This window comes from Artemia franciscana, chromosome 20 (genome assembly GCF_032884065.1).
Source record: "Artemia franciscana chromosome 20, ASM3288406v1, whole genome shotgun sequence".
Lineage (NCBI taxonomy): Eukaryota > Metazoa > Arthropoda > Branchiopoda > Anostraca > Artemiidae > Artemia > Artemia franciscana.
The window spans coordinates 11,072,089-11,091,843 of NC_088882.1; the positions used below are offsets into that span (position 1 = coordinate 11,072,089).

The following is a 19,755-nucleotide window of genomic DNA, read 5'->3' on the forward strand; positions in this document are numbered from 1 at the left end:
TTTTCTTTTTTTTCTTTTTTAGTTTTTTTAGTTTTTGTTTTTTATTAGTTTTTAGTTTTTTTTTCTTTTTAGTTTTTTTTTAGTTTTACCTTTTTTTTTAGTTTTTTTTTACATATATCCTGGTCGTCATTTATACTCCCTGTGTCCCGGTCGTCAGCCGGGTACCCAGAACCATCCGTAAGCAATTTCTCTGGAAAACATCTAGTAAATTTTCATCTGCTTTTCGGAGTGCCCATGCTTCAGAGCCATATTTGACCACTGTCATCATATATATATATATATATATATATATATATATATATATATATATATATATATATATATATATATATATATATATATATATATATATATATATATATATATATATGTATGTATATATATATATATATATATATATATATATATATATATATATATATATACATATATATATATATATATATATATATATATATATATATATATATATATATATATATATATATATATATATATATATATATATAATCCTTGTCCAAACCTGAATTATTGTGATTTGGCAAAAACAAACATGATAGACAACATAGTTGCTTAAATTGGTTTTGAAGAACCTAGCACACTGGAATTAATTTTCCTAGGCGTGACAGGAAAATATGGATTTCATGCCAGAATGTGTAACAACGGTATATTACTTAATATGCCAGAATGGACGGCTTTATCCAGGACTTTGTTTGGGAGGGGGAAGGTGAGATAAAATGAATTTAAAAGACGCATAAAAAATGTGTTTTTATGCATTTTTATTACATTTTACAGCTATGTTTAAGGCCTTTTAGCCTATTGGAGAAAAAAAGCCTCGAAATACACCCCTAATCTAGGCTTACACCCATTTCTCGTCCGCCCTAAATTATTATGAGCTTCACTTGACTCTTTAATACCTCTCGTGAAGAACCTTCATAAGTTTTTTATATGGTTTCTCTCTACTCTTTCTACCCTTGACCTCTTTCACTCTATAATCTCTTTCCAGCCTATTCGAGAAGAAAAAGATTTTTTAAATGCATCAAAGATATGTTTCATGCATCTTTATGACGTTCTTACGAGCAAGACAAAGGTTTCAGGTGGTAAAACCCTCCAGCCCCACCCCTGAATGTGGCCTTGCCAGAATGTTCAAAAAACAGAAATTTTGAAAAAGAATATCAATCAAACCAGTGTCAGAGTTCACGTTCTTTCTGTGCCGGTTATGTTTTATCGACTATCGTGTTCTATCATGTGATATTCAGGCGGGCGGGGCGGGAGGATGTAGAATTCTTTTGTACGCAAATTCCAAGTATCCTGTCGCTAAAGGTCCGTGGAGTCGGTTATAAGTTATAACCAACTCTGACTCCAGACATTTTCATACTGACTCCAGCTCCGACTCCAATCAGCAAAATATTACTAAAGCTCTTATTTCGACTCCACAGCCCTGTTTTAAAGTTTTGTTTAATTGGATTTTATAAGTTACAACCGACTCCAACCCCAGACATTTTCAATACACTGACTCCAGGTCCGACTCCATTCAGCAAAATGTTACTAAGACTATGACTACGACTCCACAGCCCAGTTTTAAAGCTTCGTTTAACTAGATTTTATAAGTTACAACCGACTCCAACTCCAGACATTTTCAATGTACTGACTCCAGCTCCGAATCCATTCAGCAAAATATTACTAAAACTATGACTCCGACTCCACAGTCCTGTTTTAAAGCTTCGTTGAACTAGATTTTATAAGTTACAACCGACTCCAACTCCAGACATTTTCAATTTACTGACTCCAGATCCGACTCCATTCAGCAAAATGTTACTAAAACTCTGACTCCGCCTCCAGACATTTCTAGTATACTGACTTTAGCTCCGACTCCATTCAGCAAAATGTTACTAAAACTCTGACTCCGATTCAACAGCCCTGTTCTAAAGTTTCGTTTTATCTAGATTTTATAAGTTACAACCGACTCCGACTCCAGACATTTTCAATATACTGACTCCAGGTCCGACTCCATTTAGCAAAATATTACTAAAACTCTGACTCCGACTAAGCAGCCCTGTTCTAAAGCTTCGTTTTAACTAGATTTTATAAGTTACAACCGACACCGACTCCAGACATTTTCAACACACTGATTCCAGCTTCGACTCCATTCAGCAAAAACTTACTAAAACGCTGACTCCACGACTCATACTTCAACGCCTTTTAATTAGACCAAACATCCCACTTTCATGCCTTATAGGTGGTATCCGATGTTTTCACACTTCTATGACAATTACCAAAAGAGAGAAATCGACCAATATAGGTCATGATAACAGTGTTATTGAGCATCTATTCCCCAGTTGGTCTTCCCTTTGAGATCAGCTTAACACTTTTAGACAATTATCACAGAAGTACGATAACATCAAATACAACCCACCCATCATACCTTGGAGGTAAAATATTTAATGGAAGAAGCATCACTCTGTCAGGTGATGAAATTGGGTATCAGGTAATAAACCAGGTATTGGGCAATTATAAGATAATAAATATTTTGCAGGTAATAAAACATATAATTACCTGAAAGGTCGTCAGTCACACCAAAAAAGGCAGCATCATACAAGTGTTTGCTAGTTTGCTCAAATGAAGATAGCAAAAAGACAGAATTTCGCATCTTTTGCAAGCCATACCTGAAAACAAAACAAAAGTGTAATACCAGTTGTATACTAGCAAAAAAAAGTAATAATACTATTCTAATGTGTTATTCTAATATTTTTCGAATATTCTAAGAATAATATTCTGAAAGCGTAGAAAAAAAATATCAGGGCAGATAAAAGCTGAAAAGCAAAAAAAAAAAGAATTAGCAGATTAAAGGAGAACGGAGACTTGAAAAAGTAAAAAAAAACACAATACACAATTGAGTTTCGTCATTGTTAGGCTGTCTGGTTTTCAGATCTTTCGAACTCGAGTTTCCCCTCTTATCGGTTTTTGGTGCTATTCGTACTTTAAGTTTAACTAAAACTAAATAACAGCTCAGACTTTTGGAAAGAACAGAGAACAACAGAGAATCGAACTCTCGAAAGAGAAAGCTCAAGATTTCATATTCTTCTTCAGATTTGCGCAGTGATAGTCATCATAGCCGAAAGACATGCTAAAGGGTAATCGTATTATAGGAAGAATAGATCTAATCCGTGAAAAAGTTTACAAATACCAACGAGAGGATCAACAGATACACAAGGAGACGATGGCGCCAATAGAGGAGGGAAGAAAGGATATTAGTCCCCTCTCAGCCAAAAATAAAAAAAGTTAAATAATTCTTGACAAAGAATGACGCTTATCAATAAGCGTCCCCTTCTCTTCACTTGATTTGACAAGAATTAACAGAAAAAAAACAATGATATAGTATAAATTTATATACAGGGTGCACCAAAAGCTTTGGTACTCAGAGAAAATAAATATTTGATTAAAAAATTAAATTCACATTTGAATGTGTTCAATATGAAATATATATATATATATATATATATATATATATATATATATATATATATATATATATATATATATATATATATATATATATATATATATAGGGTTAAGGGTTATATATATATATATAGGGTTCATTCAAGTGCTGGTCTATATTAATCACTAATTTAGGGAAACAGATTTCCCTTTCTCCTTCTATCTTCTTCTTTTTTTGGTCCTAGAATGTCTCAAGAGGGCTTATTCTAATGTGTTTGTGCTGTTGCATTGATGATTTCTCTTTTCGGTATATATATATTATATATACATATATATATATATATATATATATATATATATATATATATATATATATATATATATATATATATATATGAACCTATTTCATTTACTATTATAGCCTTTTTTTACTATGCATCTGTATCAATTTGTTAAGGTTAAAAATTCCCTCCCTTCAAGTCAATAAAGATTCTTATTTGCCTCTTAGTTAAAAAACAAACATTGGGGGGATCTTGACGGAGACTGAACCGGACCTACAAGAAGCACTTTGCGAAGTAATATTGTCACTATATTTACTATTTTATCAAATAGTTCGTGGTCTATTACTGCAATATTCGTTGCTTACTGCAACGAACTGCAGTAAGGAGCTACCCGGCTCAATAGTAACCGAAACTCTAAAAAACTGAATGTTGATACCAATAGTTACATCAAGTTTAGTCTGACCCATCAAAAGTTACGAGCCAGAGAAAATTTGCATAATTTTAGAAAATAGGGGGAAACACCCCCTAAAAATCATAGAATCACACCACGAAAATCACACCATCAGATTCAGCGTATCAGAAAACCTGAAGTTTCAAGCTCCTATCTACAAAAATGTGGAATTTTGTATTTTTTTTTTTTTTCCCAGAAGACAGATGTTGACAGACAGAAGACAGGTGTGTTTATTTATTTATTATTTTTTTTTGCCAGTGGTGATCGTATCGACCCAATGGTCTTAGAATGTCGCAAGAGGGCTTATTTTAACGGGAATTAAAAGTTCTAGTACCCTTTTTAAGTGACCGAAAAATTGGAGGGCACCTAGGCCCCCTCCCCCATATATTTTTTCCCCAAAGTCACTGGATCAAAATTTTGAGATAGCCATTCTGTTCAGTTTAATCAAAAACTTAATAAATATATCTTTGGGGACGACTTAATACCCAACGGTCCCCGGGGGAGGGGCTGTAAGTTACAAACTTTGACCATTGTTTACATATAGTAATAATTATTATAAAGTGTAGGGGAATTTTTCGCGTTGGGGTGCGGGTGGGTTGGGGGTAGGGGGGTACATGGGAGGATGTGGATCTTTCCATGGAGGAATGTTTCATGAGGGAAGAGAATATCCATGAAGGGGGCGCGGGATTTTCTAGCATAATTTTTAAAAAAATGAGAAAATAAATTAAAAAAAAAGATAAATAAAAACACACTTAAAGTTCGTATGTTTATTACTAACAAAAAAGTTCGTAAAAAAGTTAAAAAAATCTAGTAGCATTTTTAAGTGACCAAAAATTGAAGGGCAAATAGGCCTCCTCCCCCACCCCTTTTTTTATCAAAATCGTCCGATCAAAACTATGATAAAGTCATTTAGCAAAAAAAAAATTATGTGAAAATTTCATTTTATTTATTCATGTGCGGTGAGCCAAAATCAAAACAGGCATTGATACAAAAAGTTCAGAAATGAAATAAAAAAAAAACAAGTTTTTTTTAGCTGCAAGTAAGGAGCGACATTAAAACTTAAAAAATTATACCGTATATGAAAGGGGTTGCCCCCCTCCTTAGTACCAATAAAAAACTTTTAAAGACAATAAAAACAATAAATTAAAACAATAAAACCAATAAAGCACAATAAAAAGTGATCTTTACGCTAAAGTTTTTTATTGTTTTAAAAAGTAGAGTTGTGACAAAGAGTCAAACTTTAGCGTAAAGAGCGAGGTGCTGAGGAGGGGACAACACCTTTCATATACGGAATAATTTCTATTCGCTTTAAATTTTAATGTTGCTCCTTACTTGCAGTTAAAAAAACTTGTTTTTTTTTTTTATATTTCATCTGGATCCAAGAACAAGTTAATTACTCGCGTGACAATTTAATTTAGTAACAAAATAAAACTTTAAATTTAGTAAGAAAATTTATTTCTTAATAAATAATATTCCTAGTTCTTCTATATAAAGATTGATTCATTTTATATTTTGTTAATAGTTTAGGGTCATTTATATACCCCTTATTTTTCCGTACATCACTCTCTCCTAATCATTTGAATTAAAATGGAATAGTTGTGTTGAGGTGCTACCAAGGTATTCACGCTCGGTTCTTCCATTATAATGGAAAATTTTTCAATATATTTGATAGTTGGGAAATATATTGGAATCATTGTTAATTACGCTCGGCCCTTAAGGCCAAAGCAAGGTAAATTTGGGTTTTATTTCTACATTTTAATATATTGAGCCTCACCTTAACTATCTTATAGTCTTATACATATAGCACAAACATGTCACTCCGTTTCAAGCTATTGTTACATTTACACAGATGCAGCTATTTAAAAACCTTACTAAAGGATATAATAAGACGATTAACTGGGCCTTAGCATATGATTCTAATAAAAACACTCCCCGCTCATGCTTTTGTTAAACGAACAAGTCCAAGAAAGCCTATCCTTTCAGTTGGCTGATGCAGTTATGCGAATCTGTAGTTTCAATATTTAACAATTTTTTATACCAGATTCTAGAAGAAGCAAGCCTAGGCACATAAGCCAAAATTTGGGGCGAGGAATCATAATATTTTTTTTTTTTTTTGGGGGGGGGGGATTTCAGTACATGTACTTATAAGCCCACGCATTATGATTTTATTTCTTTCGTTTATGCGTTATACAAGTTGTCTGTTACGGTGGTGAGTCTTTGAGTGCCTCTTGGAGCATCGAATTATTTCTCTTAGTCAGTGACCGTCCCTCAGTGTCAAGACGAGTATCTAGAAAGAAGACTTACCTCGTGGTGCCTTCTACAACTCCTGTGCAGGTCATGTTTGCAGCCAGTAGTTCAATATGCCTTCGGTCAATGGTTATACCGTGCCCTTTAACTGTATTTGTAATCTCTTGGACAATCATGGTATGTGACGCTTCTATTCCCAAGCATTTGTAAACTTCATCTATGTGATTTGATGTTGAAGCAAGACCTAAGAATAAAATTGGGTCAGTCTTGAACGAAAGGGCCTTTTTAGGCTAGGGAGGGGAAGCCTGGTCCCGGACCTTGAGCCCGGGTTCACCTAAATTTCCAGGTTTTCAAGTTTCCTACAATGCTTATAATTTTCCATGAATAGTCTATTATTTTGCGCTTTCTTGAAGCCATCCTCCTCAAACGAAAAACACCCATGCATTTGTAAAAACTACTAATACTACCACAAACAGCTCACTGTAGCACCAGGACACCACAGGCCTACACAGCTACACACACTCCTCCTCCATCCCAACCCGTTCAAGGTTTTCCTCTGTACACCCTTCTAAGAAATTCCCATTTCCTTTAAATCTTTCCTTACAACATCCCACACCATTCGGGGACGACCTACTTTTTTGGCCCAAGATGGTTGGCCGACAAGGACGATCCTCTGGCACACAAAGGGTGCGACCATAACAAGGCATCTACAGTGGCGGTTCTAGCATCTCTTGCGCCCGGCGCAAAATCTTGATTCGCCCCCCCCCGTCTTCCAAACATTTTCAGGCCAAATTTTAATAAAATTATCATCTAATAACAATAATTTCTTATCAACAAAGAATACTATTTATTTAAATCAGTCAATAATTAAAGAAATTCGGTCTGCTTGCTTTTATTCTCAAGGAAGGGTGATGAAGATATGGGATCAATGAAAATTTCTGATTCAATTTGCTTATACTTACTGCCAACTGCGCCCTCTACCTTGTTTTGAAAATAATAAAATTTCAAACATTATTAAATGATTAGTTCTATAGTTAAAATATGCACATTAATGACAAGCCTTCAGCTATAGATTGTACCAAAGGACCAGATATTTTTATAATTGGATTCACTAGTCTCATACTTATTGATTTACAGAGTCAGAATTACAATATTAATTAACGCTTTATCTTACATGATGATCTAAGCTTTGAATAATGACGAGGACAACACTGCCTTTCCATAATACAAATACAGAAGAGAGAGTAATGAGGACTTTTTTTCCCAAGACAGTGAACGAAAAAAACCTATTTGAATATTTCGGCCCTATATCTAAGGGGCGCCTTTAGCAAAGAAAATAATAAACAATATTATTTATAATAAACAATATACAATAATATAAACAATAATAATGTTGTAATAATAAATAATAAACAATAATTTAATAAATAATAAACAATAATATTGCTTATTATTTTCTTCGCTGCAGACGGCCCTTAGATATAGGGCCGAAATATTCAAACAGGTTTTATTCGTTCACTGTCTTGGGAAAAAAAGTCCTCATTATTCTCTCTTCTGTATTTGGATCTAAGCATTCTTTGAAATTTTGACTTTTTTCTATTTTCGCATTTTGCGTAACCTTTTCAATGTACTTTTCAACCTAAATAAGTGCAAAGCAAAAAAAAAAAAAAAAAAAAAATAAAAAAAAAAAAAAAAAAAAAAAAAAAAAAAATCAGTGTACTTCCTTAGTAGATTTCAAATGGTGGACAGAATAAATAGGACAAATGTAAAATGTTGTAGTTACGACATTCTCTCTTAGCAGGACAGAATAAGAATATTTAAGATTGCAGAAAAGTAATGCGAACATGAAATTGGCTAATAAAGAAGAGAAATGGCGAAACCAATTTTAACCTAGACTCAAAGAGTTTCTAGCATCCCTCATTCTTGTCCCTTTAATAAGTAGAGGGACACGTCTTTCCTCCCTCTTTTGACATAATTCATAGACTCCTTGGCAAGTTTGTAAATTAAAGAAAGCTATAAATTACTTTTGGCTATAAGGGCTAAAAAGTGAAAGAGGGCTACAAATTATAAATGGAAGAGCCCAAATGTAGAATGTTGTAGCTACGATATTCTTCCTAAGAAGGACAGAACCAGAACATTTAAGGTCACATAAAAGTAAAACAAACATGAACAAACATGAAAATAACATAACCAATTTTAACATTGACTCCAGGAGTTTCTAACACTGCTCATCATTCTTATCCCTTCAATAAGTAACCCCATCTTTCCTCCTTCTTTTGATACAATTCATAGACTCTTTGGCTAGTTTGTAAATTAAAGCGGACTATAAATTAAGTTTTAGCTATATGGGCTGAAAACTAAAAGAGGGCTATAAATTATAAATAACTTACCATTATGGCACTCCCTTTTAGAGAGACAGAATAATAATGTTTAAGATTATTTAAAGTAATACAAACATGAAAAATGCTAATAAAGCAAAGAAATAGCATAAATAATTTTACCATTGACTCCAGGAGTTCCTAGCACCTCTCTCATTCCTAGCCCTTCAATAAGTAGCTCCATCTTTCCTCCTTCTTTTGATATAACACATCGACGAACCTGAGGTATTCCTGATATAGGAATAGCGGCTAAGTTGCTGCGGAGGACTGAGGCTGCAGCTTCTGGACCACCTCTAAGCTTAGTGTGCGATATATCGATTTCTATAGTGTTATCTTCTATAGATACGGGGTCAGCTACTTCAAGTTTCGCACTTTTGAGAATTTTTGAATTCCCTATAAAAGAAAAAGAAATTCTTTAATCATAAAAGGGTTTTAGGATATTTTTTTTTGTCTTTATTTGAGTCAATCAGTTGCCAAAACAGCCAGTTTCTTAAAAACAACAATATCAAAAAATATGTCAAAGAAGATAACCTACTGAAGATGTCTTAGTTGATTCTGCCGCTCATCAAGTGGGAAAATGTTTGAGGTTTTATTCGTGATGTAGTTATATATTCACACAAAAAGGGTAAACAATCGCTTTTTAGACAAAACTTCTAAAAACCAATTTAAAGGTTCAGGTTTATTTATTTTTATATCATACAAACATAACATACTAAATGTCAAAATATTTGGCAAAGAGACGAGCTCGTTTTGCACAGACGTAAAAATAAAAATACAATAAAGAAATAAACAGATACTGAATCAAAATGAGACTTGATAAAATAAAAAAATAATTTTAGAAAAAATTATAAACGTAAGATTTATTACTCACCACGCCATAGCTGGCACCCCACCAGACGAAATTTAAAAGATATTTTTATTTGAAAATTATAAAATAAATTTTCTCAAGAAAGTGACCGTTTATCCAATATTATAATATGGACGTTTCTTTAAATCGGCTTCTAATGGTGTTGTTGCTATTAAACTGTTAATCTTTTTCAATATACAGTTAATATCATCCAATTATCTTGACTTTAAAATCTCAAAAAATTTAATAGACTGGGGTTAATCTCTTCGGAGGTGATGGAGTTCGTCTGGAATGATGCAGACCATGAGTCTCTGAAAATGCGGTTTCCCTAACTAAAGGCTCCAATCAAGATAGCCTCAGCCTCAAAAAGCAGGGAAGGTTACATCCCAGGATTCTCAGTATCCAGGTAAATCATGGTTCTGATCAGAATATAGGCCTAGGGTCGGTGATGGGCATACAACCACTCACCTAAGATTCATTGCAACGAATAGTCTAGAACCTGCCTCAGATGATCAACTTTCTTTCATCCTATCACAACCCTTGGTTGCCTCCGGACTGAGAAATGGCCATTGTTTAAACCTCCTTGACCAAAGTGGCCTCTGTATGTTCACCTGGAATGTACTCTCCGACGGTTCGGGCACCTCCTAGGTACACCAGCGACGATCCCGGCACATACAGTCTACGATTTCGACTTACAAGCACATGGCTGGTCCCACCCAAGGGACAGACTCCGGACAAGGTAGAAGGATAGCCACAACAAACTCTTGGAGATAGCTAATATGGCTGTCGACAAGGCACTCCTAGCAATAGACCAGTGAGCTTGGAAGAGCAGAGTTGCAATGTTGTTCACAACGCCTCCAACGCGGCAGGAGCCATAAGTCAATTCAAGTCAGTCAGGGTTAATCTGTTTGGCTTCTGAATGTTTTAATCATCAAGCTGGTTACAATACTATACGGTATCATAACTGCACCTCGACGAGAATTATCAGGGAATGAGGGGCAAAAAAAACACATGAATTTATCTAGAGGACAGTTGAATTAGGTTCCTTGTTTCCATATGTTTTCTGTATGGTCTCTGTTAAAAGGCTCCTTAAAGATTATCTTTAAGAGAAGAATTTTTAACATAAAATTCTTGAAAAAACAGGGAAACTTAAAAGAAACAACAAGGAATCGCAATATTTTGATAACCCTCTACTATTTCCCTCTCTTTCCCTTCTATTTTCCTTTACTTTTTCAGCTTTTAGCAAAAGGATTCCAACATTTCGATGGCCGCTCAGAGTTTTCCTTATCTTTAGCTTCTATTCTCATTCGCTTTACTTTTTCAGCTTTTAGCCAAAAAAATTATAATATTTTGATGGCCGCTAAGAGTTTTCCTTCTCTTTTTCTTCTATTCTCATTTGATTTCCTTTTCAGCTCTTAGCATAAAAATCCCAACATTCTGATGGCTGTTAACAGTTTTCCTTTTATTATCCTTTTCTTTACTTCTTTGCATTTTCTTTTTAGCGATAAATAACGCAAAAATTAAAAAAAAAGAAATTCAATTGACCCTTTCAGTAATTTCTCCTAACTGACTTGCCGACTTTATTACGCAGGGTAAAGTAATTGATGAAAACGAGAAACATGTCAACTTAAGCTAAGAGCTTACTTTACTTGACATTTTTTTCCCGAAAAAAAACTTTCCAAAAATTTTGAGACGTCTTTTTAATTATTTCCCAATTCTACAGATCTACAAGCTCAACAAGTTAAGTGCAAGCATAATATCTGATTTGGTAATTGTAGATGGTAGAAGCTGATGGGTGGTAGGTCAACGTTAGGTAAGGACTAGTTTTCGTGTTTTTTTTTCCTTTTTTCTCTCTTTTTGAGAATAATCTTCACTAAAATTTTGAGAAAATTTACTCCAGCCCCATTTGTATTTAGTTTAATATTACTACCATTTATCAAATACTAAAAATGAAATAAACAAATACTAAAAATGAAATAAACAAATATATATTCAAAAACAATCAGCAAAGAAAAAATAGTAAAAAACAGAATGAAAAGCTATATTTTTCTTGGCGATGAAACAAAAAATTTCAATTGAGTTTATTTCAGTACACGGTTTCACCTCTTGATTTCTATTTATAAAAAAAACATTTTTTTTAAATCACTTACGCTATATTTATTTAATTTTACTTATTATTATTTTTCCATTTTGGTTTTCATTGTTTTCACAACAGCGCAACCCTTGAAAGCTTAGCTTTTGGCGTGTCATTTATTTATTATTGTTATTTATTATTATTATTTACTTATTATTTATTTATTTATTATTTCTTATTATTTTTTTATTTATTATTATTATTTATTATTATTATTATTTATTTATTATTGTTTATTATTAATTTATTATTATTTATTTATTTATTATTTATTTATTCATTTATTTATTATTATTCTTTTATACGTTGATTAATATTAGAATATTGTACCAATAAAACTTAATTTGATGATTTATAAGTCTCATCCTTTACTTAAATACTGAAATACTGACTTACTAATAGACTCAGCTATAGAGTAGATGTTACAATGAAGTTGAAGAAGTCGCACACGGTTGATGTCAATTTTGACTCGAACACAAGCACCATCACGGGATTGTCGGTAATCCACCTCTAGTGCAATCTTAAAATAAATCAGTCATTATTTCTATTAAAATAAATGGAATGAGGACACACAGCGGCCTTTGGCCCTAGATTCAGAAGAGAAGTAATGACTACAAGACTATTTCTAAAAATTAGTGGTATATCAGACAAATTTTTTTGCCAGTTGTCGCAAGATGGGATGCAAAATATATGGTGTCTTTTCAATCTTAAGTGATGTGGTGTTACCTAAGGACGAGTATGTTTAAGATACCCGAAAGTGCAAAACTTTGGTTGGTGACGAAGCTCATGACTAATGACATTTCCTGAAATGAAAGATATTGGAACTGTCATTAGTACTGCGATCTACAACGGCGATAATGAATCTGAGTAAAACAACTACAAGCTTAACCCTTTGCCGAAAAATGTTTATCCACTGTCGAAAAAGAAGCTTATCTGCTAATATGAAATCAGGCAATCCACCAATGTTTCAACTGGAATGTCTACAGCCAACTCAATGCTTTTTTTTAAATTTTTGCCGATTTTTTTTGGATGTAGGATTTAAATTCAAAGTGCAAATTCTGCACTGAGCTACAATGCCTCCATTATCTTTACTAAACTATATCCCGTGCAAAGGGTAAGTAACACTGAACCCAAAAATTACACTAACGATATTGTGAAATCGCACATGCAAACTTTTACTAGAATTGTTGAGAACGAAACATAAAACTTGACTCAGCCATCTTTTAAGCCTATTTAAAATTTGGTTTATGACAAAACCCATTTTGAAATAATTTTCGTGACCATAATGGCAAACATTGACAAAAAGAAATGTCGCCACGAAGAAATGAAAAGAGGATGATCCCAGCCAGTGAAGAAAAGAAGAATACAACACAAATAATTTGACCAAGACCTCTACTCAGGGTGGCCATCTGGTGAAAAAATAACTATATTTTAGTGATATTTTGGTTGATTTAGTGATTTTCTTCAACAATCTAGTGATCTGTGTGCTGATTTTGTCATTTGTTGTTTTAAGCAATATAAAAACATCACCCCCTCCCCCTGAAGTTCATTCCTTTATATCGGCTTATCCTAAAATCAACCACCCTTGATCAAAATAACCGTAATGCTTTAATGATCGTTTCGGTATCAATAACGTCTGTTTCTGGAGTTCTTAAGCATCGCAAATTAGTCCTTCTACGAAGTTTTTTCCGGTTGGACAGATCTGACAGAAGCTTTAGACCAGACTTACTTCTCCTAGGCGACTTTTTGTCCCGTTCCAGACATCCAAAACAAATCTTTAAAAGAAAAATTTCATTTTCTTTTTTTTTTGAGGGGGGGGTGGGATGAAAAGCAAAACATTTCCTCTGGCCCTTGCGAAGGACGATAGCTATACTTTTCGGCTAATTTTCGTAATAAAAAAGCTATAAAACAAATTACTATTATAGAGTCCTAATGTAAAATGTTGCCCATACAATATTCTTGCTTAGCAGGACAAAAGAAAAAGAACATTGAAAATTACACTAAAATAGTATAAACATGATAAAGGCTGTCAAAGAAAAGGAATAGTATAACTAGCAAAAGTTGTCCAGAAGAAGTCAATCTGGTCTACATCGTAATAACACAAAATAGACAAGAAACAATAACTGTTTCATTAATAAAAGATACAGAACGCGAAATAAAACAGGACAGAAAAAAAGAACGTACAAGAGTCTTTAGATACGCACTAAATTTGTATAAACATGAGAAAGAATATCAAAGAAGAGAAATAGGATAAACAGTAAAAGTTGTCAAGTAGAAATCAATCTATATCGCAATAAGATCAAAATTAGTCATCAACTAGTACTAGTCAACTATTATTAATCAAACAGTACGCGGGAACCGAAACTCTAAGAAACACAGTCTTGATAGCAATAGATACATCCAAAGAATCCAGTTTTGATGCTTATTCAAAATATATAAGCTTCATCAAGTTTAGTGCTACCCATCATAAGTTACGAGCCTAAAAAAATTTGCCCAATTTTTGAAAAAGGGGGAAACACCCCCAAAGGCGCAAGTGATCTTAACGAAAATCACACCATGAGGTTTAGCGTACCAGAAAACACTACTTTGGAAGTTTCAAGCTCCCATCTTTAAAATGAGAAATTTTAAAATTTTTGTCGAAAAGAAAGAGCATGGATGCGTGTTTATTGTTTTTTTGGATGTTCTCCCCAGGGGATGATCGTATCGAACTAATTGTTCTAGAATATCAGGAGAGGGCTCATTCAGAAGACAAGTTCTAGCATCCTTTTTGAGTGACTAAAAAGACCAGAGGGCAGCTAGCTCCCACCCTCCTGAAGTCGCCCGGTCAAAATTTCAAGATAGCCATTTTATTCAGCACAGTTCAAAGGTCCAATAATAGTGCTCTTGGTGATAATATGAATCTCAACGGTATCTGGGGGAAGGACTGTAAGTGGTATCGGGTGTATCGGTATCGAGCGCAGCGGTATTGGACGTATCAATATCGGGCGTATTTTTAAATCATGGTTTTGTGCTTTCTATATGGTTATGCCAAGAGCCTATCTTTGTTAGAGCTGATTATGGTAATTCTAAACCCATGTGTTTTTTCGAACCATGCCAAGAAATCACGATTAATTGCCAAAATTTGAGCGATTTCGAGGTGAGATTTTGCAAGGGAGGGGATTTTCCACGGGAAGAGTTTTCTATGGGAAGAAAAGTTTGTGAGAGAACCTTCCAAGAGAAACTTTGCACCCGAGGGAGGGATTTTCCTGGCACTATTGAAAAACTCTAACAAACAAAATAAAAAATTCAAGTGGAAGTAAGAAGCAACATTAAAACTTAAAACGAACAGAAATTATTTCGTATATGAGGTGGACTGTCTCTCCCCCCCCAGAAAAAAATAAATAAAAATATTATGGCAGTGTTGCTACCATGTGGTGTATCATGTATTTCCCGAAATTATTTGAGAAACGATCTGAAATTATATAAAAAAAAGACAAATTTTTCATCTGAAAGTAAGGAGCAACATTAAACTTAAAACAAGCAGAAATTTTTCTGTTGCGTGGAAGGGGTTGCCCCCTCCTCAATACCTCGCTCTTTACACTGAAGTTTTTTTTTATTACTTTAAAAGGCAGAGTTGTGACAAAAAGTCAAACTTTAGCGTAAAGAGCAAGGTAATGAGGAGGGGACAGCCCCTTCCATGTAACGGATTAATTTCTGCTCTTTTTAATTTTTAATGTCACTCCTTACTTTCCGTTGAAAAAAACTTGTTATTTTAATTTAATTGTCCATCAAAACCAGCAGAATATGAAATGACACAGGTCGGAAGGTCGGAAAAGCTGCAGCCAGGATTTTTATTTTTAAATTTCAGTGACAACAACAAAATCAGAAAATGCTTATACCTGAATCTTATCTCTGAAAGCAAAACCAAAGTTAAATATCTTGTAAATATAGAAAATAAAAATTAAAGCAAATTAAAGAATGACCATTATCCAAATAGAAACAAAGAGAAAACAAAGTAAAAACAACATATCTGACCCAAAGTGGTTTTATCAAGTATGATTTAGGCCTTCTAGCAGCCCTCTCATCTTATGGAGCAGTAAGATTAGCAGTTTTTGGGGACAAATAACAAACAGAAAGCAATAGAAAGAAAAAAAAATATACCTGCCCCAGAGTAGTTTTCTCAAGTAGAGCCTTAGCCCTTCTAGCAGCCCTCTCATCATAGGGATCAGAAAGTTTAGCAGTTATAAGGGGCGTGGCTATGTTTTTAGCATTGTTCATAATTTCCTGAAGACGAGGAACACCTTGACTTATATTCATAGAAGCAACACCGGCAAAGTGAAACGTCTTCAGAGTCATCTGTGTTGCTGGCTCACCGATACTTTGGCCACAGATAGCACCGACTGGCTCTCCTACAAATATACAGGCGCTTAAACACTAGTCAGGGTTAAAGTGGTCTCATATTGCCATCCATAACGTGCACTACTTAACATAAGAATACAAATGATCTATGACCCATCAGTTAAAAATGATCTACCAATCAGAACCAAGTTTAGATTCTGAGGGATCTTATTTAAACCCGAGTTAAAGGCCTGCTGAACCAATAAGAAAATTAATGCCATCAGCAAATCATCGAATCGGAGTGCAGCGGATTGGGTACTACTTGTAGTGACCCTAGTTTTTCGACTTCTGAAATCTGACTTTCATTTTAAACCACTTGAATTTAAACACAATTTTAGTGTGATTGATAAGCTCCAGAAAACTGTGGCCACCAGCAACTGTCCTACAATCCAAACAGAATTTCCCTTCCCCTTAAAACGGTACTCAAGGTCTAGTTTTAAACACTAGCCTATAACAATTTTATGTACAACTTGCAATGACGCTTATTACTCGACTTCTGAATTTTTACTTGTAAAATTCATAAGTAGAATCACACTAAAAATTAAATTTTAATTTAGTCACAGTAGAATCGTCTAAATTAAAATTTAGAGAGGATTCTACTGTGACTGATTCGTTCCAGGCAACCCTGGACCACCGCAACTGTCCCAAAACCCACGGGTGAGTTTCCCTTCCCTTTAGAAGGCTACTCAAAGTCCTTTTTTTAAACGCTTTTCTATAAAAGTTTTGGATACAACTTGCAGACACTTATTCTTCGACTTCTGAATTTTGACTAGCAATTAAAACCGGTCAAGTTTAGAGACGATTCTACTGTGACTGATTCATTTCAGGCAACCCTGGACCATCACAACTGTCCTAAAACCCACGGGTGAGTTTCCCTTCCCCATAGGACGCTACTCAAAGTCTTTTTTCAAACACTTTTCTATAAAAGTTCTGGGTACAACTTGCAGACACTTATTCATTGACTTCCCAATTTTTAATGTCAATTTAAATTAGTTGAATTCAGAGACAATGCTAATGTGACTGATTCGATTCAGGCAGCCCTGGACATCCGCAACTGTCCTACAATCCACGGAATAAAACTTCAAGGAAACGTAACAAAAGAGGCTGTAATATAGCCCCCCCCCCTCCGTGGCTTCAGGAAAGGAAGCTAAGCCTGACATTTTAAAGAAAAATGTAACAAAACATTTTTTGGCGTTATATTATCCTAAAACTTTGAAAATGTATTCGAAGGCCGGGGTAAAGGAAACAGGTAAAAGAAAATAAACTATGGATTTTGATATGAGTCTAATAGGAAACAAGAGCTATTGACAACACTCACAGTTCAGCGCTGCCTAGCAGTACTAGATAAACTTAAAAAAAGATTAGTTTAAATTTATTAGAATTTCTATTTTAATTAAAGGTCTAATTTTTATTTTAATTATTTGAATTTCTATTTTAACTAAAAGTCTAATTAAAGCCAATTAGGTTGTGTTTCTTCTTCCACGGCTAAATTGTGTATTCGCTGAAATATTAAGAATAATGATTTGAAACAAACATTTAGGTTTAAAAAATCGGATATAGTCGGATGAAGGCTCAGCAAAATCAAATGTCAGTTAACGGCAGTCTAAACGCAAGAACATCCTTCTTCTATTTTAAGGGTCAAGCACAAATTGAATTTGAAGAAGAAAAATTAAGAAGAGCATACATATATTTGCTTTAATTTAATCAGCCATTTTTAGAGTTTCACATATTTTAAATAATAAAAGCAGACAAATGTATTTTTATTTTGAATAAAATTAAAAAAAATAAACATTTTTTTTATCTATTAAATTTCTATTTTAATTTTATATTTGAATGTAAATTATTGTTTTTATAAAATTTTTAATAAAAAACTAATTTAATAGTTTTGTACTGTGATAGATATAGTTTGTACTGAGCAATAATTTTTTTTGTGTTCGTTTTAGCATTTGATACTTCAGACCCTAATCAGCCATTTTTGGAGCTTCACATATTTTAAATACTAAAAGCAGACAAGTGTATTTTTATTTTGAATAAAATTAAAAAAATAAAACGGTTTTTTATCTATAAAATTTCTAATTTAATTTTATATTTGAATTTAAATTACTATTTTTATAAAATTTTTGATAAATTAATAAAAAAACTAATTTAATAGTTTTGTACTGTGATAGATATAGTTCGTACTGAGCAATATTTTTTGTGTGTTCTTTTTAGCATTTAATACTTCAGACCCAAATCAGCCATTTTTGGATCTTCACATATTTTAAAAATTAAACAAGTTTTTTTTTAATTTATTAAATTTCTATTTTGATTTTATATTTTAACGTAAATTATTTTTTTCATAAGTTTTTCAATAAACTAATAAGAAACTAATCTAAATAATCATTAAATTATTTTCATTCTATGAAAATATCGTTCCTGAAGCCAATAGGTTTGAGCAATTTTTTGTTGTGTTCGTTTTAGCATTTGATACTTCAGTCCCCCAAGTCCCTCTGTACCAGCCCATGTGTACCACCACATCTTTCATCCTTACACGGTTACCCTTACCCGGTTTCATCAAGGATTTCTGAAACAAGTCCGGTATGCATTCCAAAAAGTTCATCAGCTGTTTTTCCGTAACCCCTTCTAAAGATTTATGACTTGGTTTCCACAACTCCTGATTATCTGGATTCAAACCAAGGGCTTTCCATGACGATTCAATGTTGTTGCATTTTGATCGTAGGTAATCCAAGATATAGTTTTTAAATTGCACTTTTACAAGCGGAACCCTTGACGTTTCTCTTGGTTTTGGGCGTTTCTCTTCATTTCGTCTTTTTGCACCGCCAACGTCCCAGTCCTTTGAATAGACATCCAAAATATCATAATCTGGCAAAGACATCCGTCTGTTAGCTACTTCGATAACTTCTTCCTCCTAAAGATAAAAATAAACTAAGTAAGCAATAAAAATAAATCAATTTTAGTGTCTTATATATAACAATAGCACGTGAAACATTGTTGTCCAAAAAAAATATTAGATTACAATTACCGTTGGTAAATTAATTAAGGTAATTAAATTACAAACAATTACCAAGCTACTATACTTGCTAAGAAGTTGCACTTGAAGTAAGACCTTCAACTCATCTGTCTCTAGTAGACATGTAACTTCAATTCATTATTTTCACGTAAAGGACTTTCTGTAAAAATTAAGAATAATAGTGCAAAAATTGTGGCGGGAAGGAACCTTCCTCTCGTTAAATAAAAAAATATCATCTAGGAAATTCATTCAGAACAAGCTATTTCCATATTCACAAGATTTACCTATTTCATATATTTCGAGCCTACAATTTTATTTTCCATCACAGGGTTACCACTGCTCACAAGTGAATGATTCTGCCATTTTTATACAATTGATTTGATAAATTTGTGAAAAACAAGGTTGCCTAGTCTATGACCACGAATAATTACTTTTAGACTAAAAACTTCATTTTATCTTGAGAAAGCTTAGGTTTAGGCTTAAAAATAGCCAAACAGAAGAAAAAACAATTTGGAAAGAATTATGCGACAATATAGTAATTGCTTATGAGGAAAAACACAGCAACGCAAAAAAATTTCTCTCAATAAGT

General features: G+C 33.4%; 1 protein-coding gene across 1 annotated transcript in view; it reads right to left on the reverse strand.

Annotated features, from left to right (window-relative positions):
• LOC136039751 (DNA-directed RNA polymerase III subunit RPC1-like) overlaps nt 1-19,755 on the reverse strand; it is a 96,416-nt gene that overhangs the window by 16,130 nt on the left and 60,531 nt on the right. Inside the window, exons 9-14 of the mRNA XM_065723600.1 lie at nt 18,701-19,064; nt 15,920-16,167; nt 12,176-12,299; nt 8,922-9,191; nt 6,478-6,664; nt 2,557-2,666 (exon numbers count right to left, since the gene is read on the reverse strand). Coding sequence (XP_065579672.1) covers nt 2,557-2,666; nt 6,478-6,664; nt 8,922-9,191; nt 12,176-12,299; nt 15,920-16,167; nt 18,701-19,064 — 1,303 coding nt within the window. The remainder of the gene's footprint in view (nt 1-2,556; nt 2,667-6,477; nt 6,665-8,921; nt 9,192-12,175; nt 12,300-15,919; nt 16,168-18,700; nt 19,065-19,755) is intronic.